This window comes from Panthera tigris, chromosome B4 (assembly GCF_018350195.1).
Source record: "Panthera tigris isolate Pti1 chromosome B4, P.tigris_Pti1_mat1.1, whole genome shotgun sequence".
NCBI lineage: Eukaryota > Metazoa > Chordata > Mammalia > Carnivora > Felidae > Panthera > Panthera tigris.
The window spans coordinates 126,891,092-126,910,429 of NC_056666.1; the positions used below are offsets into that span (position 1 = coordinate 126,891,092).

The 19,338-nt window shown below is 42.8% G+C and overlaps 1 protein-coding gene across 1 annotated transcript in view; it reads right to left on the bottom strand.

Annotated features, from left to right (window-relative positions):
* LARGE1 (LARGE xylosyl- and glucuronyltransferase 1) overlaps positions 1-19,338 on the bottom strand; it is a 538,109-nt gene that overhangs the window by 71,730 nt on the left and 447,041 nt on the right. The window contains exons 8-9 of the mRNA XM_042993134.1: positions 10,590-10,702; positions 8,763-8,888 (exon numbers count right to left, since the gene is read on the bottom strand). Coding sequence (XP_042849068.1) covers positions 8,763-8,888; positions 10,590-10,702 — 239 coding nt within the window. The remainder of the gene's footprint in view (positions 1-8,762; positions 8,889-10,589; positions 10,703-19,338) is intronic.

Sequence of the window (19,338 nt, forward strand, 5' to 3'; positions counted from 1 at the left end):
TTTACTTCCTTCCACTGCAGCACTTAGCAGGCTGTACTTGGAATCTTCTGTTTGCTTAATGCTTGCTTCTCACTAGACTGTGACCCTCCTGAGCGCCAGGAGCTGTGGCTTACTCAGCCCTGGGGCTCCAGTAACTCTTATAGACCCAAGGACTGGGAGCTCTGCTTGCTACCTCCTGACCATCACCCACTGTTTGTGGCCAGGACTTCCTTCTCTAAACGCCTACTGAAGACTCAAAGACTAGAACACAGTGTCATAGCTACCCTCCCAATCTACCTTCTCCCAGCCAATGCACAGCCCTTTTGCTCATCTCCTAAGAGCTTGTGCTCTGGGTGAAAAGACAAACAAATGCTCCGTTGGGTCCTTCTCTTTTTATTTAAGACTCAGCCAGGGAAGGTTGAGTCATCAAGCTTTAGGACTGAAAGATAAAAATGAAGGTCTTTGAAACACAAAGACTGAAGTAAAAAGTCAAGTGCATTTCTATGGAGTACTCAAGGGGCCTGGTTGATAACAGGGCCAAAAATCATGGCCTCCATTTTACAAGAACATAACTGACATGGGGAGAATGTACGTGGTTTATACAAGTCCTTCAGCTGGTAAGAGGTCGAACAGGCATTAGAGTGTAAGGGATTGTTTGGCTCCAAAAGCCCATATGCTTCTTCCCCTTTCTCAGTGAAACCACTTTTCCCTTAGTTGTGTCCTTAACCAATCTCTTCTTAGCATAAATTTCTCTACTGACACCCAGGGCAGGATAGATGCCCAAGGCTGGTAAGCTCCTGTCTGGTAGGATGTGGGAGTACGTCTGCTCCTACAGAGTGAGCTTTATGCTTACCAACAGTGAGCTGTGTGTTGCCAAATGTGTTTTGATACCACTTTTATTTATAATGTAAGTGGAAATGTATGTATTCAAATATTCTCTGAATTAGGAGAATGCAAAAAGAGTTGCTATTTCCACGAAAGGCAAGCCAAAGCTTTGGGACAACTTGATTAAAAAAAAAAAAAAAAAAAGTCCCTTAAAAAATGGCTGTCAGATTAGTTGTGGGTGAGAGACCATACAAATCTAGGACTGTCCTTCACCTGCTTCGTAAGAGTCCTTAAGTTCTTGCTCGCCCTTCAAGGAAAGGCATCGGAGAACCACAGAAGATGGATAATGAGAGATGTCTATGCAGGATAATACAGCACAATCACCAGACGAGAAAACCTGGCCTTGGTTGAAAAGACAAGCTAATCAAGGTTAACCTATTTTTAGGAATCTTGCCTGAAGCGACATTTTCAATCAGCTGACCCAGCACAGGTGCCCTGGGTGACCCACAGGTGGGCTTCTCAGGTTGGCTACCCTTTGGAGTGTGAGCTGAGGGAGAACAGCATTCAGGGCACCTCTGTATACTCCCCAGGGGGGAACATGGTACCCAGCAAACAGGAGGTCCTTCATTCCTGTTGAACATGATGGATGAAAGAAAGGATGGGAGAAGAAGGAGACAGAATGAGAAGAAGAAAGAAAATGACAAAGATGCACCTTTACCTGGAATCTGAGGCCCAGGTTGGCCTGGAGGGACCTATAGACACACTGTGTCATTAAACCAGGCCCTCGGGCTCCATGGCAATGTACAGGCCCCGATATCACCCAAAGGGTGAAACTTGGGCTGCCAGCCCTTCTCCTTCATCCCTTAACCCTCTCCCCACTTTTACGGACTGGCTGTATTTTAGGGTTCTGTGTAAGATTTTGATGGAAAAGGTATTAGTGGGTAAAATGACTTTCAGATTTTTTTTTATGGTTTATCTAAAAAGATAGGAGTTAATCTGATTTGACTCTGTCTTCCTGATTTTACTATTTGATACAAAGGCCTCTACTTGTACATAGAATAGGCTGCCAAAAAGAGTTGGTTCACAAATTATTTTGTTTGATAGTTTCAAAGTGACAATAATTAAGCAACCACTAAGCAATGTCAAAGTGGTGTCACCACCTGCTACATCAACATCTAATGTTAAATCATTCTGGTCTTTCCTGGAATAAAGCCAAGTTGGCCGTGATATATTATCTATCTATCTGTCTGTCTCTATGTGACCAATGGTTTTGTCTGTTTTGTTTCCCATAGCATCACCAGCGCCTGTGACAGTGTCTGGCATATAGTAACCACTCAGTAAATGCACAAATGCATTGGTATGACTGTGAGGGACAGATGTGACACACTTTCACTTGGATGCCTAGCTAGCTTTGTTGGCATTTATGAAATGTCTAAGTTGAAGGTTCACCGAGGAGATCTCCTCTATTTTATGGTGCCTTTCCTTGTCCCTTTTGTGGCTGCCAATTTAGAATCTCTGATAACAACGTCAAATACACTGGCTTATGAATACCTGTCCGGTTTTTTTTTTAATGAAACTCATACTAATCCTGCTAAAAACAATCAATTAATTATACAAGACACCTGCCACAGTCCTCCCCACCCCTGAATTCTTTTTAGTGATAAAATGTACATGATATTTACCAATTTAACCATTTTCAAGGGTATAGTTCAATGCCACGAAGTGTATTCACATTGCTATGCAACCCTCACCACCATCCATTTTGAGGATTCTTTCAGTATCTCCTATGGAAATCTGTACTCATTAATTCCATGTTTTCCCTTCAACCCAGCCCCTGGTAATCATTCTGTTCTGCTTCTGTTCTCTGTGAATTTGACTACTGCAAGTATCTCATATAAATGAGATCATCAATAGTTTCCCTTTTTTTCTGGTTTATTTCACTTAGCATTTTTTCAAAGTTCATCCACATTATGGCACGTGTCTGAACTTCCTTCCTTTTTAAGGGCTGCCAAGGTTTTTAGGTGCACTGGTTTTTGTAGAATTTTTATGTTCTTATTCTTTTTGTGTGTCTTTATGTTTTTATTTTATTTATGTTTTTATTTTTATCCTATATGAAAATAGGACTTGAGAGTTTAGAAGTCTCCTATCAAGGAGACTTGCCTGGTCAAGTGCCAAAGTGTTTTTCCAATTTTGTTGTATCCACTGACACTTCTGTCAACAGGACTGGATACTTCCTACAGATCAGCTGAGACTTGACAATACCACTCTTCTAATTTGGTGGGGGTGAAATTATATGTGGTCTTAATTTTCACTTCCAGGATTTAATAAAGAAGCTGTACATCTTTTCAAGTGTTTATTGGCCATTTTCTTCACAATCGGTGAAATGACTGTTTATATCTTTTACATATTTTTCTTATTAATTAGTAAGAGTTATTTGTGTGTTTAGTTTGCTAGTCCATTGTCAGTTGTGTTGAAATGTCTTTTTCTTTTCTCCTTTTGACGCTACTTTGACGGGAATTATTAATTTCAATGTGGTTGAATTCACGGATCTTTTCATTTGTGACATATGCTTTTGCTGTCTTGTTGAATACATTCTTCCCAACTCTGAGGTCATAGGCCAGTTACCTAAATTTTTTTTAAATTAAAGCTTAATTTGGTTTAGTTTTAAGTCTCTAATCCCTTAGGATTAATTTTGTGCATGGTGTGATATAGGGACCAATTTTCACTTTTCCACTTGGATAATCAAGGTGCCTCAACACCATTTGTGGACGATTACATGCTTTCTCCAATGGCCAGCAAGCCATCTCTTTATAGATCACATTCCCATTTGTGTGGGCTCTCTGTTCTTTTTTTTTATTAATTAGCACATCCCTAAGCAAATGCTCAGCAAAACTTTGCTGTAGGTTTTCAATGGATACTATTTATGAGAGTGTTTCTCATAAATGAATATTTAATCTTATCGAATAACTTTCTTGCATCTATTTACATGATTATGTGGTGTTTCTCCTTTAATCCATTAACATGCTGAATGATACTTGTGGATTTTTCAATGTTAAGTCATTCTTGTCTTTCCTGGAATAAAGCCAAGTTGGCCATGATGTATTATCTATTTTCTACATGGCTGAATTCGATTTGCTAATATTTTGCTTAAGGTTTTTGCATCTCAATATTCATGAGTGCTACAGGCCTACAGTCTTCTTTTCTTGTGCTCTCCTCGTCTGATTTTGGTATCGAGGATACTGTGGTCTTTTAAATGGGTTAAAAGTGTTCCTTTTTTTCTATTCTCTGGAAATTTACTTAAAATGGGAATTTTTGATTACAAAAATTGGTATAACTTAATCTCTATTTACCATCTAGGGATGGTGTGTACTTTGTAAGAGGGTTTAATGGCTAGAAGGTAATCCAGAATTGATATTTTTTCCCTAGGTCAGTTTTGGTAAATTATACATATGTAGGATTTTGTTCATTTCATGTATATATATGCCACTGTATGAAATGTATACAAGTCTGGAGTTCCTGTATCTTCTTGGTGAATTTTAATTTTTAAGTTGTGATCATCTCTACACCTACCGATGCTCTGTCTGACACCAACACAGTTATCTTGGCATTCTTTCTGCATCGTCAACTGTTCAAGTTGTTATACGTTAGGTGTGTCTTTTATAAACAGCATATGTTGCACACTATTTCCTGTTCAGTCTGACAATTGGTCTTTTCATTCTCAAACTTAGGTTGCAATTATTTGCTTACTGATATATTTGCACCTCTTTCTATCTGATTTCTTGCTCTCTATTTCCCCCCACTTTTTCTATGCTGTCACTTTTTTTTTTAATGATGGAGATATTTTGGTTGGTTTTGTTTTTTCCAGTTCCATTTACCATCCTACCCATCACAGGCTTGTAAGTTATGCACTTTTCTTCCCCATTTTTTTCCGGGCTTCAGCTTGAATGGTTAACACGTACAACTACTTAGCAGCTAAAATTACTATCTCATTCCCTTTCTCAACAAAACTCTGATTCCAGAATACCTGAATTCTCATCGCTTCCCTCCTGACTTATGTGATGTCATTGTCTGATATTTTAGATATAACCTTTTTAAGATCACAGTTACATGGTATTATTATTCCTACTCCTACGACTACTATTTAGAAATTATTGAATGAAATCCCTACATGTTTCTAATTTGTTCAGCATTCCTTCTTGGATCTGGAATCACACGCCTTATTCCCGAAGTAAATCCTTTAGAAGTTTCTTCACAGAGGTATGTTCGCGGAAAATTCTCTTTGCTTTCGCTCATCTGAATACTCTTTTCTCATGTCTGAAGGGCTGTTTTGCTAAGTATACATATTGTTATTGTCACCCCGCACCCTGAAGGTATTACTTCCACTCTTCTGGCTTGCACTGCTGCTGATAAAAACTCTCATTCCCACCCATGAAATGTCTTCGTAGAGAATCTGTTTTTTTCTCTCTTGGTTATTCTAAAAAAGTCACAGTAGGGTGCTGCAGTTTTACTACTGTAGGTCTAAGTATAGCTTTCTCTTAATTTAAACTGCTTGCATCTGTGGCTACTTTTAACAGTTCTGGAAAATTCCCATTCACTATAAAGATACCTCACTTCCAATTTTCTCTATTATCTCCTTCTAACATTCTAATTAGACATATCTGGATATCTTAATTTCTCTGTTTTTCTTTTTCCCTGTGTGCTCGGTTTTGGATGATTTCTTCAGTTCTCTCTTCTAGTTCACTAATTCTCTCTTTACCTGGGTCTAATTTACTGCTTAACACATTCCTTCAATTTGAAATCTCAGTAATTACATTTTTCACTTCCAAAAGTACTATTTGATCCAAATACGTCTGTTTGCCTTCAAAAATCTCTTGTTCTTCCATCCTATTAATTCTCTTTTATTACTTACACATAATGGCAATTCTTCTGTTTTATATCTGATGAGTCTACTACCTGAAGTTTTTGAGATTAGTTCTATAGTCTCTGCCCTTTCTCCTGGTAGCTGATTTCCCTATATGTTTAATGATTACTGAATGAGAACTCATTTTTCTTGAAATGTCACCTAAAGAATTCTTTGAAGTCTTTCTTGTTTTTGAAAGCATTCTTCTAGATCATATTTCTGTTTATTTCTGCCAGGCACCTGGCACATTTTCATTTTTTTCTATTTCTGCCCCACACATATAATTTTAGTCCATCAATTAATAGGAGCACAGGCTTGAAATTAGAGATTCCCATTGGAAACATTTCTCTTATTTTACCTAAAGCCTAGGATAAAACATGTAACAATCACTATCATCTTCTTCTATGGATATTTTTAAACGTGTTATCCATTGAGGATATCACTTTTCCTGGATCTTGACTTCAGCAAGGATCTTTTAATTGTCTTTCTTGGGGTTGATACCCAAATTCCAACACACAGCCTTCCAATAGAATGGTTGTACATAGGTTTGCCTGACTTTGATTTAGGCCTAATGTCCCAGTGTAACTAATAATAGCGTTCCTTTGTTTAAATTATATAGTTACCTACATTTAAGCCAGGGCTCCAGTTACTAATGGTCAGCAGATACCCAGCAAATGTCAGATCCAGCTGCTTTTTGCTTATCCTTCTAGATCCATATTTTATCATGTGTCTGGTCTCTCCTTACTTCATTTACTTTATGGACTGATCTACTATGCTTTCAAATCATTAAAAAAAATTATTTATCCAGTATTTTTGGTGTTCTCTACAGGGCTGGTTTTATTTGCTTTCTCTTTTAAACTTCTAGTACTTGACAGTCTTAGAAATATTCCTGAGTATTTCATATATTTTCTTTATGTCTAAGAAACACATGACATAGTGAAACTGCATAAAAGTTGGTTGAAAGATTCAACGATGGAGGCACTTCTGTTTTAAACACTTTCTAAGATTTTGCAATGAACTTCAAGAGCAGTGAAAAAACAAAAAGAAGTTCTTTCTTCTTGACTATGTAATTTCACTAACTTTAGACTGTTCATTACAACACAGTTTATCTTTGCGAAAATTGAAAACAACTAAACTAACAGCAATGGCTCAGCAACAGAAGTGTACAAAATTCTATGTGCCTGAGGACAATAAATGAGATACAACACATACCTACTTGGAAAAGACTGATGTCTTTGGTCTCATGGTCTCATGGTTTGGGAGTCTGAGCCCCATGTCGGGTTCTGAGCTGACAGTTCAGAGCCTGGAGCCTGCTTCAGGTTCTGTGTCTCCCTCTCTCTGCCCCTCCCCTGCTAGCTCTCTCTCTCTCTCTCTCAAAAATAAATACATGTCAAAAAAAAAAAAGTAAAAATTTGAAACTATTGTTACTGCAGTGTCACGTGGGCAATGGCTACACATTTTAAGTGACATGAACTGTTGATGGTTATAGGTGTCTGCTTCCTGTTTGATACAGCCAGAGAAGCAAACACACCTGCTGTCAGGCAGGCCTGGGTTCAAGTCCTTGTTCTGTCACTTATCAGATGAGGTCGGTTCCTCACTCCTCCCTCTGCAGGTAGGATATTCTGACACACCCTTTAACTGGGCTCAGCCCTATGGGTACTCTGGCCGACAGGATATCAGCAGCAAGGGCTCAAGCTTTCCTTGCAAGCACTGAGACTTCCTCTCCCACCTCTGCTTTGCTATGACAAACCAGCCTGGCCTGCTCATGGGACATGGCAGACACTGGAGGAGGACCAGGTCATCCCAGCCACCAGCCATCGGATCCGAGGCTGATCACAGACACTTGGTTAGGCCAATGAAAATCAGACAACCATCCCGCCAACCTGCAAACTCCTCAACTAAATAAATGGTTATTGATTTAAGCCACTATTAGACTATGGCAGCAGATAACTCATACATCCTGTTTTCTTCATTGTGTGTGGGGATGCACAAGGGCTCTCCATACAGGCCACCAAACGTGGAGTCTCCCAATTGGATGGCGGGGGGGGGGGCACCCAATGTGGGACAACCCAATCAGGTGGAAGCTGGCTGCAGGGTGGTGAAAAGAATTCATTGAAGGCAGAACAAAGGACACAGAAGTTTACTGAATACACCTCAAGGGAGCGGTGGGCAGGACAGGAAAGCAGAGACCATCTGATGCAAAGCAGTGGTGGGGGGGCTGTAGTTAAAGGAGGAAGACGAGGAGGTATGGGGAATATGGAATTTTCCTTTTTTGATAACGGTGTCCAGATGTTAGTAACTCATTGGTCAGCTAGGACTTAGGGCTATCTTGAGGTGAGTCACCTGATGGGCCTGTTTGTATTTGGTCAGGGGGTTGCGGGGTCACTGCGGGTCCTTGTACCTCACTCAGGTTTCCATTGTTCGGGCTGGTCACCTAAAAGCAGCCTCTGCATTACTCTTTCTATGTCCCAGCCCTACCACTATGTCCAGTACCTAGAGACCAACATTGAAGGCTTTTCTGTCACTGTCACCGCTGCCTGAGGTAGAATGAGACATTTGTGCTGGCGTTCCCACCCCTACCCCACCCCACCACAGCACCTGGCAGGCATTTTTACATTCATTTCCTCACATGTGTCTCTCCCCTAGCCACGACTGACTTGAGAGTAGGAAGTAAGTTATTCCCATCCGTATCTATGGCACCTGGCACAGAGTAGTCCTTCAATAAATGTTTTTGTTGCAATTAAATGACTGGATTTGGGGAGCGGACAGGAACCAAAACAGCCAGCAGCAGGTGGCAAGAAGAATAACCACGCAAGCTGGTTCTTACGCTTTCTAGAAAGCCCAAACAAGAGAAAAAAAGAAAACAAAGGAGAAAAGCACATTTTCTCTGCTCTTCTGTGTCCTTATCTCTCTCACCACATGCACACAAAGCTCAGAGCCATTCATCCCCCGAAGAGCCCTCCCCATCTGGCTTCCGTCCACCGGCCACCACCGCAGGACACCTCCCTCCACCTCCGGCCATGGGCCCTGCATCCACTGCAACCTGTCCTTCCTCTACCTTTAGATCAGACACGTCCCTGTAGCACTGCTCAGAGCGGGTGTGGTCCGACAGCTGCACATTCCAGAAGCAGGGGAGCTGATACACGAGGAAGGGGTTCTGTTTGATGACAGCGTTGAAAATATCCTGGGAGATAAAAGCCAGAGATAGAATGTTCAGGAGCGTTTCACTTAGGAGGCCAGCTCACGGGCACAGCACCTCCTGTGCAAAGGCCTCTCTTTAGGCTCCTGCTCTGTGCACAGGCTGGCTTGCGCTGTGAGGCATTCCCCTTGGAACGGATGGGGGAGCGCCCCACGCGTGCTTGAAGCTCATGGGCTCTCTGGCCTCAGGAGGCGCCATCCGGCAAGGGGACGTGGGAGCAGACATGGCTGGTCTTTCATACCGGAGCCAGCACAGATGAAATGAAGTCACTTTTCCACCCCTCTTCCCACCTCATCCAGGAGCCCTGTGTCATCCATCCTGGGCCTCCTGGAGAGGAAACTGCATGATGACAACTGCTCTGCTCATTCAGGGGCTGAGACAAATTATAGATCTTGTTTCATCAGTTCTTCCTGGGGCTTTTGGCGGGGACTCGATGATGGATGTGCCTTGGACTCCTGCAGGCCATGGTGCCCGAGGACGCTCTCCCCACCTCCAAATCCAACTCCGACTTTTCTAGGGAGTTTTCCTTCTTTTGGGCTTTTCTCCAAGCTCTCGTCGCACCAGACCACACTTATTAACTAGCTGCTGACAGCTGGTGCCGGGGGGTGAATTATGTGCCTTCGCAGAAGGAGATGACTGGATAAACTACCCTCATTGGACACAGATATGCAACTGCTAGCTTTTGGGGACATGCTGGAGTCATTGTGACCTGACTTAAAATATGATGATGGAGGACAATTTTCCCCTCAGGTTTAAAACAGCTACCTGGGTAATTTTTAACTCATTCATTATACCAGATCTCATGTTTGAAAAAGGAAATTAGTTTCTGGCTGCTTGGGAAATACTGAATAATAACAATGCTAAAAAAAAAAAAAAATAGTAAAGTCACCCTACAGAGTTTCTTGTTTCCTCTGTATTAGAAAACTTTACAAAAATTCAGTGACTCAGACAGTTGAACATCGGGCAAAAACATGGGACTGCACTTTCTTTTTGGATGAACAGTAAAGGGTAAAACGCAGAGAACCCAGACAAGTCTTCTCCCCGTTTCAACACAGCCATCTACACCACAGGGAACTCAAAATCTAAATGCACGAGCCTGGCAGAGCCAAGGTCAAAGGCTCGGGCACCTACATTTGCTAGCAAAAATGAGGAATGGGATTTTTATGCATTCACATCAATGGTTTGGTGGAGTTCACAGACTTTTTCAGATCGCCTGGATTAGAAGCTGGTTATTCAAGACAGGTAGTTTGTCTCTTCCATTTAAATGCATTTCCCTTGAGGATAGGGTCATAGCACAGGACCTAAGTGAAAGGCATTGCTTTTAAAGTTAGACCCTATGTGCCGGAAAAGCAAATGTAACCTTGTCTGGGAAATGTGCTGTGGTGTTCTATGCACCCCACACCAAGATGAAGACAGCAAGCTCCTCCGAATGCCTCCTCATCAGTCTCCTTTAATAAGCTAGAAGCTCTCTGAGGCCAAGGACGACGTCCTTCATTTACCTCTGCAATCCTGTCTCTGAACGTCATCCTTGGCTCACGCAGCGTGCAGTGAAGGTCTGCTGAAGGAAGCGATGAATGGGTCACACGACAGATGGAGACACCATTCAGACCCCTCTACTTTCAAGCTTCCTGGAGAAACCGCACAGGGCGTCCAGGAACAACTGCACCTTCTCACCTGGCCACTCACCTGGTCCGCTAAGGACGTGGACAGCATGCCCATCAACTCCCTCTCTGCGGTCAGCCGCCACATCTGTTCCCATTTCATCTTCCGTAGTTTGTCCAGAAGCAGCAGGATCACCCCTAGGCAACAGCATAGGGTGGAAGAAGGAAAAAACGACAGTCAGACACACAGACAGACACACCTGTCCGCGTCTTGGAGACGAACATACCTGGGTTCAATCCCAGGCTCTGCCAGTGACTCAGGATGAGACTTCAAACAGCCTCTCTGAACATCCTCGTTGCTGGAAAACGTGACAATAGCATCGAAGGCTGTGGCCGACACTAAGTGAGATGGGCAGAAGAGCCTCGCACTTTCTGGAGAGGGGAGGTGGAGACAGTGGCACGACGTCGATGTGCTTAATGCTTCTGAACTGCACACTTAAAGCAGGTTAAAGCGGTACATTTGTGCTATGGAGATTCTGCCACACTAATCTTGAAAAGAGCCTCATATTGCACCTGATACGTACTACACTCCCGAGAAGCATTTGGTTCTTCCCTGTGTTTTTTCCCCAGAGACAGGACAACCTCCCTAGGTGTAGATGATGGAAGGCGTTTGTACACTATATGCTGTTTATCTTTACACACACAAAGCGGCTCCTCTGTGACTTTTTTCTAGGTGAGACTGGCTGATTTGCTTTGCATTTATTGACAAGCCATGGGAGCTTGCTTCAGTGTTCTGATTTCCAAAGTCTTCTCTGGGCCCCACAACGAACACAGATGTAAACTACAGTGAAGGTGGTGCTGATGCTCTAAGATGCACTCCATCTTTCTTTTGTTAGTTTTTACGGGGAGGGACCTGGGTCAATGGGGGGTTGTGTCGCGAGACAAACTGCCATTGCATACCCTGCTGTTGTTATTATTTTTTTTAATGTTAAAACAACTCAATTTATTACTCAGGTAAAAATTAACTAGTAAAAATGAACTAGAAAAGCACATTTTGGCTTTGCTGAATGACTCAGAAGCAGCTGTCTACTTCCAGGTCAGTTAGAGCATATAGAGAATGCACAGAGAGCACAGAACACAAGGAACCAAGAGAATTTCCCTGCAGGCCACTGCAGTTAATTTGGTGGATGGAACTGTAGCACCCATGGGCTCCCAAATCAATCCTCCTCAGGATGCTGAGCTCAGCAGAAAGCTCAGCGGAGAAAACTCCAGGCAGTTGACAAATGATCTGAGTTGATACCTAGTACATACATTTCTAAGAGTTTTGGAGAGAACCTGATTCCCCAAGTCACATATAAATGTCAACTCTGGGAGTTTTTATTTATTTTTTTTTTAAACCTATTCCAGTGGCACATATTTGGAGAAAAAAAGTAAATTCACCATTTAGTCAAAGGTGTTTGGTCAGGTAAAGATGAAATAAGAAAAAAAATATATATATATATGGTAGCGGTAATAATGGGGTAATACACAGATCTGAACTCGTTAAGCCAAAGGGTCAAATTATATCCTTTGCACATCTTTTATGGTTTGCTCAGTTTTTGCACGTATCTTTTCCCTTTTTGCTCCCAAGATCACTGCAGGTTAGATATTGTCATCCTTATTTCTTAGGTGGGGAAACTGAGAAACTAAGTCAGAAGCTGGAACAATTCACAGTACCAGAGAAGCTACACCAGCTTCAAACTCAGATCTGCCTGGCTCCAAGGCTGGTGTTCCCTCATCTACACCACAAAAACCGAAGCCTCAGCACCAGAGCTCAGGGACTTGGGCCAAGACTTTTTCCCTTTGGTGACCTTTGGTTTCTATATGTGTAAAATGAGAAAAATGCTACTTGCCCTGTGCAACTCAGAAAGCTGTTATATCCATTCATGGTACACTGGTAAATGTTTAGCCACAAGCTCCCGGGGGGGTGGGGGTGGGGACTCTGAAAATGTGATTTGTAGCATCTGCTGGTTCCTATGGTGTAAATTCTCCTATCGTGGCTGATTTCAAACTACCAAAGTAATCTCACTGAACACCCCATTGGGAAGACCGGGCACACAGCTGACCCTCGCCAGTCAGTGCAGGCACTGAAACTGTTCACAGAAGCAATTTCAGAAATAGTAAAATTCACCATAAGCATATTATTTGCTTCTTGTGGAGAAAGAAAAGAAAAAATTTACAGAGTTACAAACCAAGAGAATATAGTGATAGATTCAGGAAAATAGATCCCTAACACGTAAAACAATTTCATCTTACTGTAGAAACTAATCCTAATTAGGTTGGATAGGTGCTCTAATATACAGAAAAAATGGGAAGGGAGTGGAGGCTACAAACAAGATGGAGAATATTAATGCACATTTTGAAGCCTCTAGAGATGTCAATGGGAGATCTATCAGTCTCAGGGGACTGACCTGAGAACTAATGCTTTTTAATGGGTATTAAGACTTGGCAAGTCCTCTGTGGCCAATGCGATTCCACCCCATTTCCCAGACTAGTGGAAGACAGGCAAGTGTCTAGACCAGAAGACTAAATGCAGAAATGTGGGGTTATTCTCCCAGTTACCTAGCCTTTTTTTTTTTTTTTTATGTGATGATTTTTTTTTTTTCTTGAAATTCATCGTCAAATTGGTTTCCATACAACACCCAGTGCTCCTGTTGGGATGAGCGCTGGGTGTTGTCATGTTGATTTTTAAAAGCATGAACTATTTCAAACCACCAGAAAAGTCTAGAAACTAATAGGACAAATACCCACCACCCCAATTTAATAAATGCTAATATATTGCCACATTTGCTGTGAATAATAAAACATTATAGATAAATCAAAAGCTCCTTCATCCCACTCTGGCTCTCTCTCTCTCTCTCTCCCAAGGGTAACCACCATCCTGAGGTGGTTGGGTTTCATTTCCATGCATATTTTTATAGTTTTATTCTCTGTGCATATATTAATTAACAATCTATGATGCCTTTAGAGTATTTCATTTCTCAATTCTCATTTACCTTTTCACCCAACATTACGTCTTGAAGACTTAACCATGTTAAGATTGCAATATCTAGTCTATTCATGGCAATCACTTCACTCATTGTAAAAATATACCACAAGTTATTTATGCATTGCCTGACTGAACAACATTCTGGCTGCTTCCTTTGTTTCTCCTGTTACAAACGATGCTGCAGTAATCTCAATTTGTGGGGCACATGGCTGAGAGGTGAGCTGGGGTCCAGCCTCCAAAACTGTGCAAGGATCGCTGTGTTGATGGTGCCACGTGCCCCGAAACATCTCGAACTACTCTCTCTCCTCTCTCGTGTTTGGGCCATTGCAGCATCCCACAGATGCTACATTTAAAACGGCTTTTGCGGGGCGCCTGGGTGGCTCAGTCGGTTGAGCGTCTGACTTCGGCTCAGGTCATGATCTCACGGTTCATGGGTTCAAGCCCCGCATCGGGCTCTGTGCTGACAGCTGGGAGCCTGGAGCCTGCTTCAGATTCTGTCTCCCTCTCTCTCTGCCCCTCCCCTGCTCACACTGTCTCTCTGTGTCTCTCTCTCTCAAAAGAAAAACCAGGGGTGCCTGGGTGGCTCAGTCAGTTAAGTGTCTTCAGATCATGATCTCACGGTTAGTGGGTTTGAGCCCCACGTTGGGCTCTGTGCTGACAGCTGGGAGCCTAGAGCTTGCTTCGGATTCTGTGTCTCCCTCTCTCTCTGTTCCTCCCCTGCTCTCACTCTGTCTCTCTCTCACTCCCTCAAAAATAAATAAAGATTAAAAAAAATTTTTTAAATGGCTTTTGCATCTCTTCCTTTATTCACTCATTCGGTGGTTATTTACTGAGCACCTATTTTGTGCAAACAACTGAAACAGACCTGTACATGTTTTTCTTCCCTACTTTTCCCAATTTCTTGGGTTTATTCGAAATATTAATTCAACACATATTTACTGGATGGAGAGCATTTAGTCTTGGTCATGCCCATCTGTGGAAGACACATTAAGCATCATGATTCAAGGCCAGGGCTGTGAACACTGAGAACGTGCACTGTTCATTAAGAGAGTCTGGGGAGGGTGGCGGGGGGGGGGGGGTGGTCAGCCTGCGCTATGATCAGGCCAGGCATACACGAGGGGGACATCTGAAGAAACATGGACAAAGGCAGAGTAGTAAGACGTGTGGGAACAGGTGTATATGATGGCTGGATGGCTGAAATAGAGTGTTTTGGGGCAAATGTCAGGACATGACCTTGAACACGTGAGCAGGGATGGATCACGAAGGGCTCGTATCTGTGCAAGAGGTGCTTTCCAACCATTTTCATGTCATTTCTTACATAGAACATGAGATCCTTACAACCTGCTTGGGGCTGGAAAGGCTGACCCAGGGGTCTGGCTGCTCCAGGCCCCATTCAGGGGCCCCAGTGGCTGATGGGATCACTATTTTGGCACATCTATTACCCACGTGTGCCACACTGGTTGGAAAGTCCTGCTGAGGGCACCTGGGAGCTAGCGAAAGATTTTGAGCAAGGGAATGACCACAACTGGGTCTGTTTCAGAAAAGCCAACCTGAAATGTTGCTTTATCAGGTCACTTCACAGGCTCAAAGGCCTCTAGTATCTCAGGAAGCCTAAAGAACAAGCTGTAATTCCTTAGCCAGGAATTATAATTCCACAGGAATTACAGCCACACATTTACTTTTTTCCTTCCATCAGATTATGCAGTAAAGCTGGCACAATCAATCGCACTTTGCCACTTAACTATCTCTCTCTTTGCAAACTTGACAAGCCAATATGCAGTTTGGTTTTCTCATCAGAATCCAGAATGTTTACTAAATATACTACTGCCCATCCCTGATTCAATCAGAATCCAAAACAAACAAAACTCGTGAACGAACATGTTATAAAGCTTATGAACTTCACTGTCAGCTTCTGCATTTAAGAGTTTCCACATTTATCCACTTCTGACTCCACCATATCCTTAGAAAGGAGACAGGCTACTCATCATCGCTTCTGGATAGACGTGGGAAGTGAGGTGCTACGAAGTGACTTTCCAATGTCATGGTAAGTGTCTCCCACTGCCCCATCTAGAAAAGGGTCTTTATCTTAGAACATTAGAACTAATGAAGCCGGTGTATCCCCTGTGCCAGCAAGGTCTATGGGATGTATGTATGTATGTCTTGATTTTTTTTTAAGTTTTTTTTTTGTTTTTTTTTGTTTTGTTTTAGAAATACGGCAAAGTCTTTTTAAAAATTTTTTTTAACAATTATTTATTTTTCAGAGACATAGCATGAGCAGGGGAGGGGTAGAGACAGAGAGGGAGACATAGAATCTAAAGTAGGCTCCAGGCTCTGAGCTGTTGGCACAGAGCCTGATGTAGGGCTAGAACCCACAAACTGTGAGATCACGACCTGAGCCAAAGTTGGATGCTTAATTGATTGAACCACTCAGGCTCCCCTTAAAGATTTTAAGTACTCTCTACACCCACTGTGGGGCTTGAACTTAACCCCCAGATCAAGAGTCACATGCTCTACTGACTGAGCCAGCCAGGAGCCCCTGTCTCAATGTTTTGAAACAGCTGCCTCATGCTAAACATTAATGCCAAGTGCGTACTTGGCCAACACAGGCCAACAAAAGCTCATGGGAATCAGGGCTCCCAGGACCTACAGCCCGGCCATATGTGAGCTTCTCTTGACTTGTCAAACAAACCAGTGGGGATCCTGTCTGGTCTTTATTCATGGGGCCTGCATTCAGAAGTTATTTCTTCTACAATTCATTTAGAGGTATGTTTTGAGCACCTCCTACAATTCACTGGGTTAGCTGGTGACTTAGCGGTTTGTAAAATGCAGTCCTTGCTCTTAGGGAGCAAGATCTAATAGGGAAGGGAGATGGGCAATCAAGACAATGTAAACACTGTGACAGATACAAGATGGGGTAAGAAGCATGGGATCTGGGACTGGGAAATGTGATCTGAGTGTGGGAGGAAGCATTAGGGAAAACCTTCCTGAAAAAAATGATGTCCAACTTGAAAGCTGAATGCTGTCTAACCTGCAGCCTCTGAAAGGATGCAAAGGATCACCTGTGTGAAGGTCAAGCCAGACACGCTTGTCCCTTCAGGGCTGTGACTGCCTATCAGGTAGCAGATTATTTTCCACCACATTTGAACAGCAGACCTTAAAAGGTAATGACCCATTTCCCCTCCTTTCCCCAAAAAAGAAAGTTGAAAAGTGGCCACATAAAATTGTCTAGCATGGGTGAAACCATTTGTCTTTGCTCATAAATCTGTAATTAACCATGGGTTATTTGTACAATAAATATCCTCACATCCTCACGCTGATGCGGTTGAGTGGATTCTGGGAATACAGGCGTTTCTGTAGCTGTCACACAAGAGGAAACTGTATGTTAAGTGGAAACCTCAAGTTTTTCCAACCGGACTTGAAAACAGAAGCCCTGGGTTTGAGTCCTGACATCATCACTTACCACCAATTTCTCTTGAAAAAAGCCACTGGGATTCTGAGCTCCAGTGCCGTACCTATAATATATGGGGACAATCCCACATTAACCCAACATGATTAGGAGGACTTTTTTAAAAAGTGTATCTTTAAAAGTATCTGGTATAGGCCATGATCTATTATTTCCTACCTCAAAGTAAAAATCCCACAACATTATGAAGTATCTAGGGGTGCCTGGGTGGCTCAGTCGGTTGAGAAGCTGACTCTTGATCTCAGCTTGGGTCATGATCCTAGTGTCGTGGGACTGAGCCCTGCATCAGGCTCCGTGCTGAGCATGTGGTGCCAACTTAAGATTCTCCCTCAAATAAAAAAAAAAAGGTATCTAGCACAGTAGGCACAGTACTTAATATGGCTGAACTGAGAAATATTAATTGATAATAAATATGCATGCCTAGTAATTCACTTACTAGCCTAAATTAACTTGTCTTTCTAAAACTCTTTAAAATCCCCTCGTGTGTGGAATGCCCCGGACACTCAAACTATTTGAAATATCTTCAAGCCTATATTCTTCCTCAGATTTCTGTCAAATAGTCAGCTTATGGTGTCACAACCAGCATGATTAGGAGGTCCCCTGGGGTTATTAAGTGGCAGCTAAGGGATGTGACCTACAAGGAAGAAAAAAATAATAATAAAGGAAAGAAAATCTACCATAAGTAAAATTATGTGCATAAATGATGTTTCTAAGCAGCTAGGGAGTCTGTATAGACTGTTAAATACAATCACACGGTGCACACTCATAAGAGAATCTGCCTGTTTCTTCAAAGGTTAGGAGTTTGCACACAGATTGTACAAGAGCTGAAAAACAACATTTCCAACAGAAACAGAGCTCTAGCTGTTTATTGACCTCACTCCTATGGTGCTGGGGAGATATCCTAATTAATGATTGTAAAGGGCTTTGAAAATATGAAGTGGTACATAAAAGCTTATAAATAACAGTTACAGAAACTATACATTTCCTCATTAAGGTGCCTAATTATCACTCACTCAACTTGCATAATTCCCACTAGAATGAATACAAATTATATGCATGCATTCAATGTGGGAACAAGCTTTTTGAGTGAATATTGGTTAAAATGATGAAGACGGCTCCTTCTGAAATTGGACCCTTTCGAGCCGAAACGACACAGATTTGGCTTTGCGGGGCTTGCCCCGAGTCAGACTTTGACAGCGCTTTCCTGCTGTCAGGGGGATGGTGGTACCAAAGACCTTGACTTTGGCCTTTGGCTGGTATTTGCTACTGCACGATTCCTCCCATTTCCATACTTGCTGCCCGGATCTGGGAGCAAAGAGAGAGCCCTCGGCCCTGGAGGCCAGCACTCTGCACAGAGGCAGCACGCCTTCCATTTGACAGGGACTCCCAACGGAGCTGGCTGGGAGGCATGGGGCTGGCACGGCTTTACCTTAAGCTGTTGTGCTGGGAGCCTAAGAGACCAACACTAAATAAATCAATGAATAAATAAATTAAAAATCAAAGGCTTCTCCTGCGAACATCTGGTCCAGTGGTAGGGTGTTTCATCTGTGGATCAGAGGGCAATGTTTCTGTTTTCCAAACTGAATATGTAGCAATAGCTTGCTAGCCAAGATGGCAGGGAAAGCAAGGGGGAGGTCTATGAAGAGAGGAGGGAGAAAATCATGCTTTTTTAAAAGAGCCAGATACTGGTTCTTACCAATGGAACTGCAAGAAAGAGAAGAGACTAAATATGGTACCAGTGTTGATAACACCCGCCATTTCTCAAGCAACTGCTGCATACTAGAGATGGGGCTTTACTTACAGGGCCTCCAAGTCTTAGGACAAACCTGCAAGGTGGATAGAATCATCCCCATCTTACACTCACCTAGCTAGTGAGGGGCAAAATTAGTCTCACCCTTTGACCTGTAGCCTTTCAACCATGCCATGTTGCCTCCCAGTGTGTGTGTGTGTGTGTGTGTGCATGTGTCTGTGCGCATGCTCATGACTGGATACGACAAGACTTAGCTGAATCAGTGGCCCAAACCCAAAACAAGTCAGGTAGCTCTTTAAAAAACATAAGTAAATGCTTGAAGGACTGTGTGAAGACCACAGGCCATAAGCAGTTTACTTGTACGAAAACATACGGGGAGATCAGGCATTACAGGAGGCCAGGAAAGGGAGGGTTTCCCCATAGAGTGGGGCCTGATCAGCTACAAGGGAGCACAGGTGACCAGTTGGAGAGAGACGCAGTCAGGACACTGTTTCAGAGCTATCATGTCATCTCTCTCTCCTGGGTGGCACAGAGACCCTCTTCTTTCTGTGTCTGGGCCCATTCAACTCGGACCTCAGCTCGTGTCCCACCAC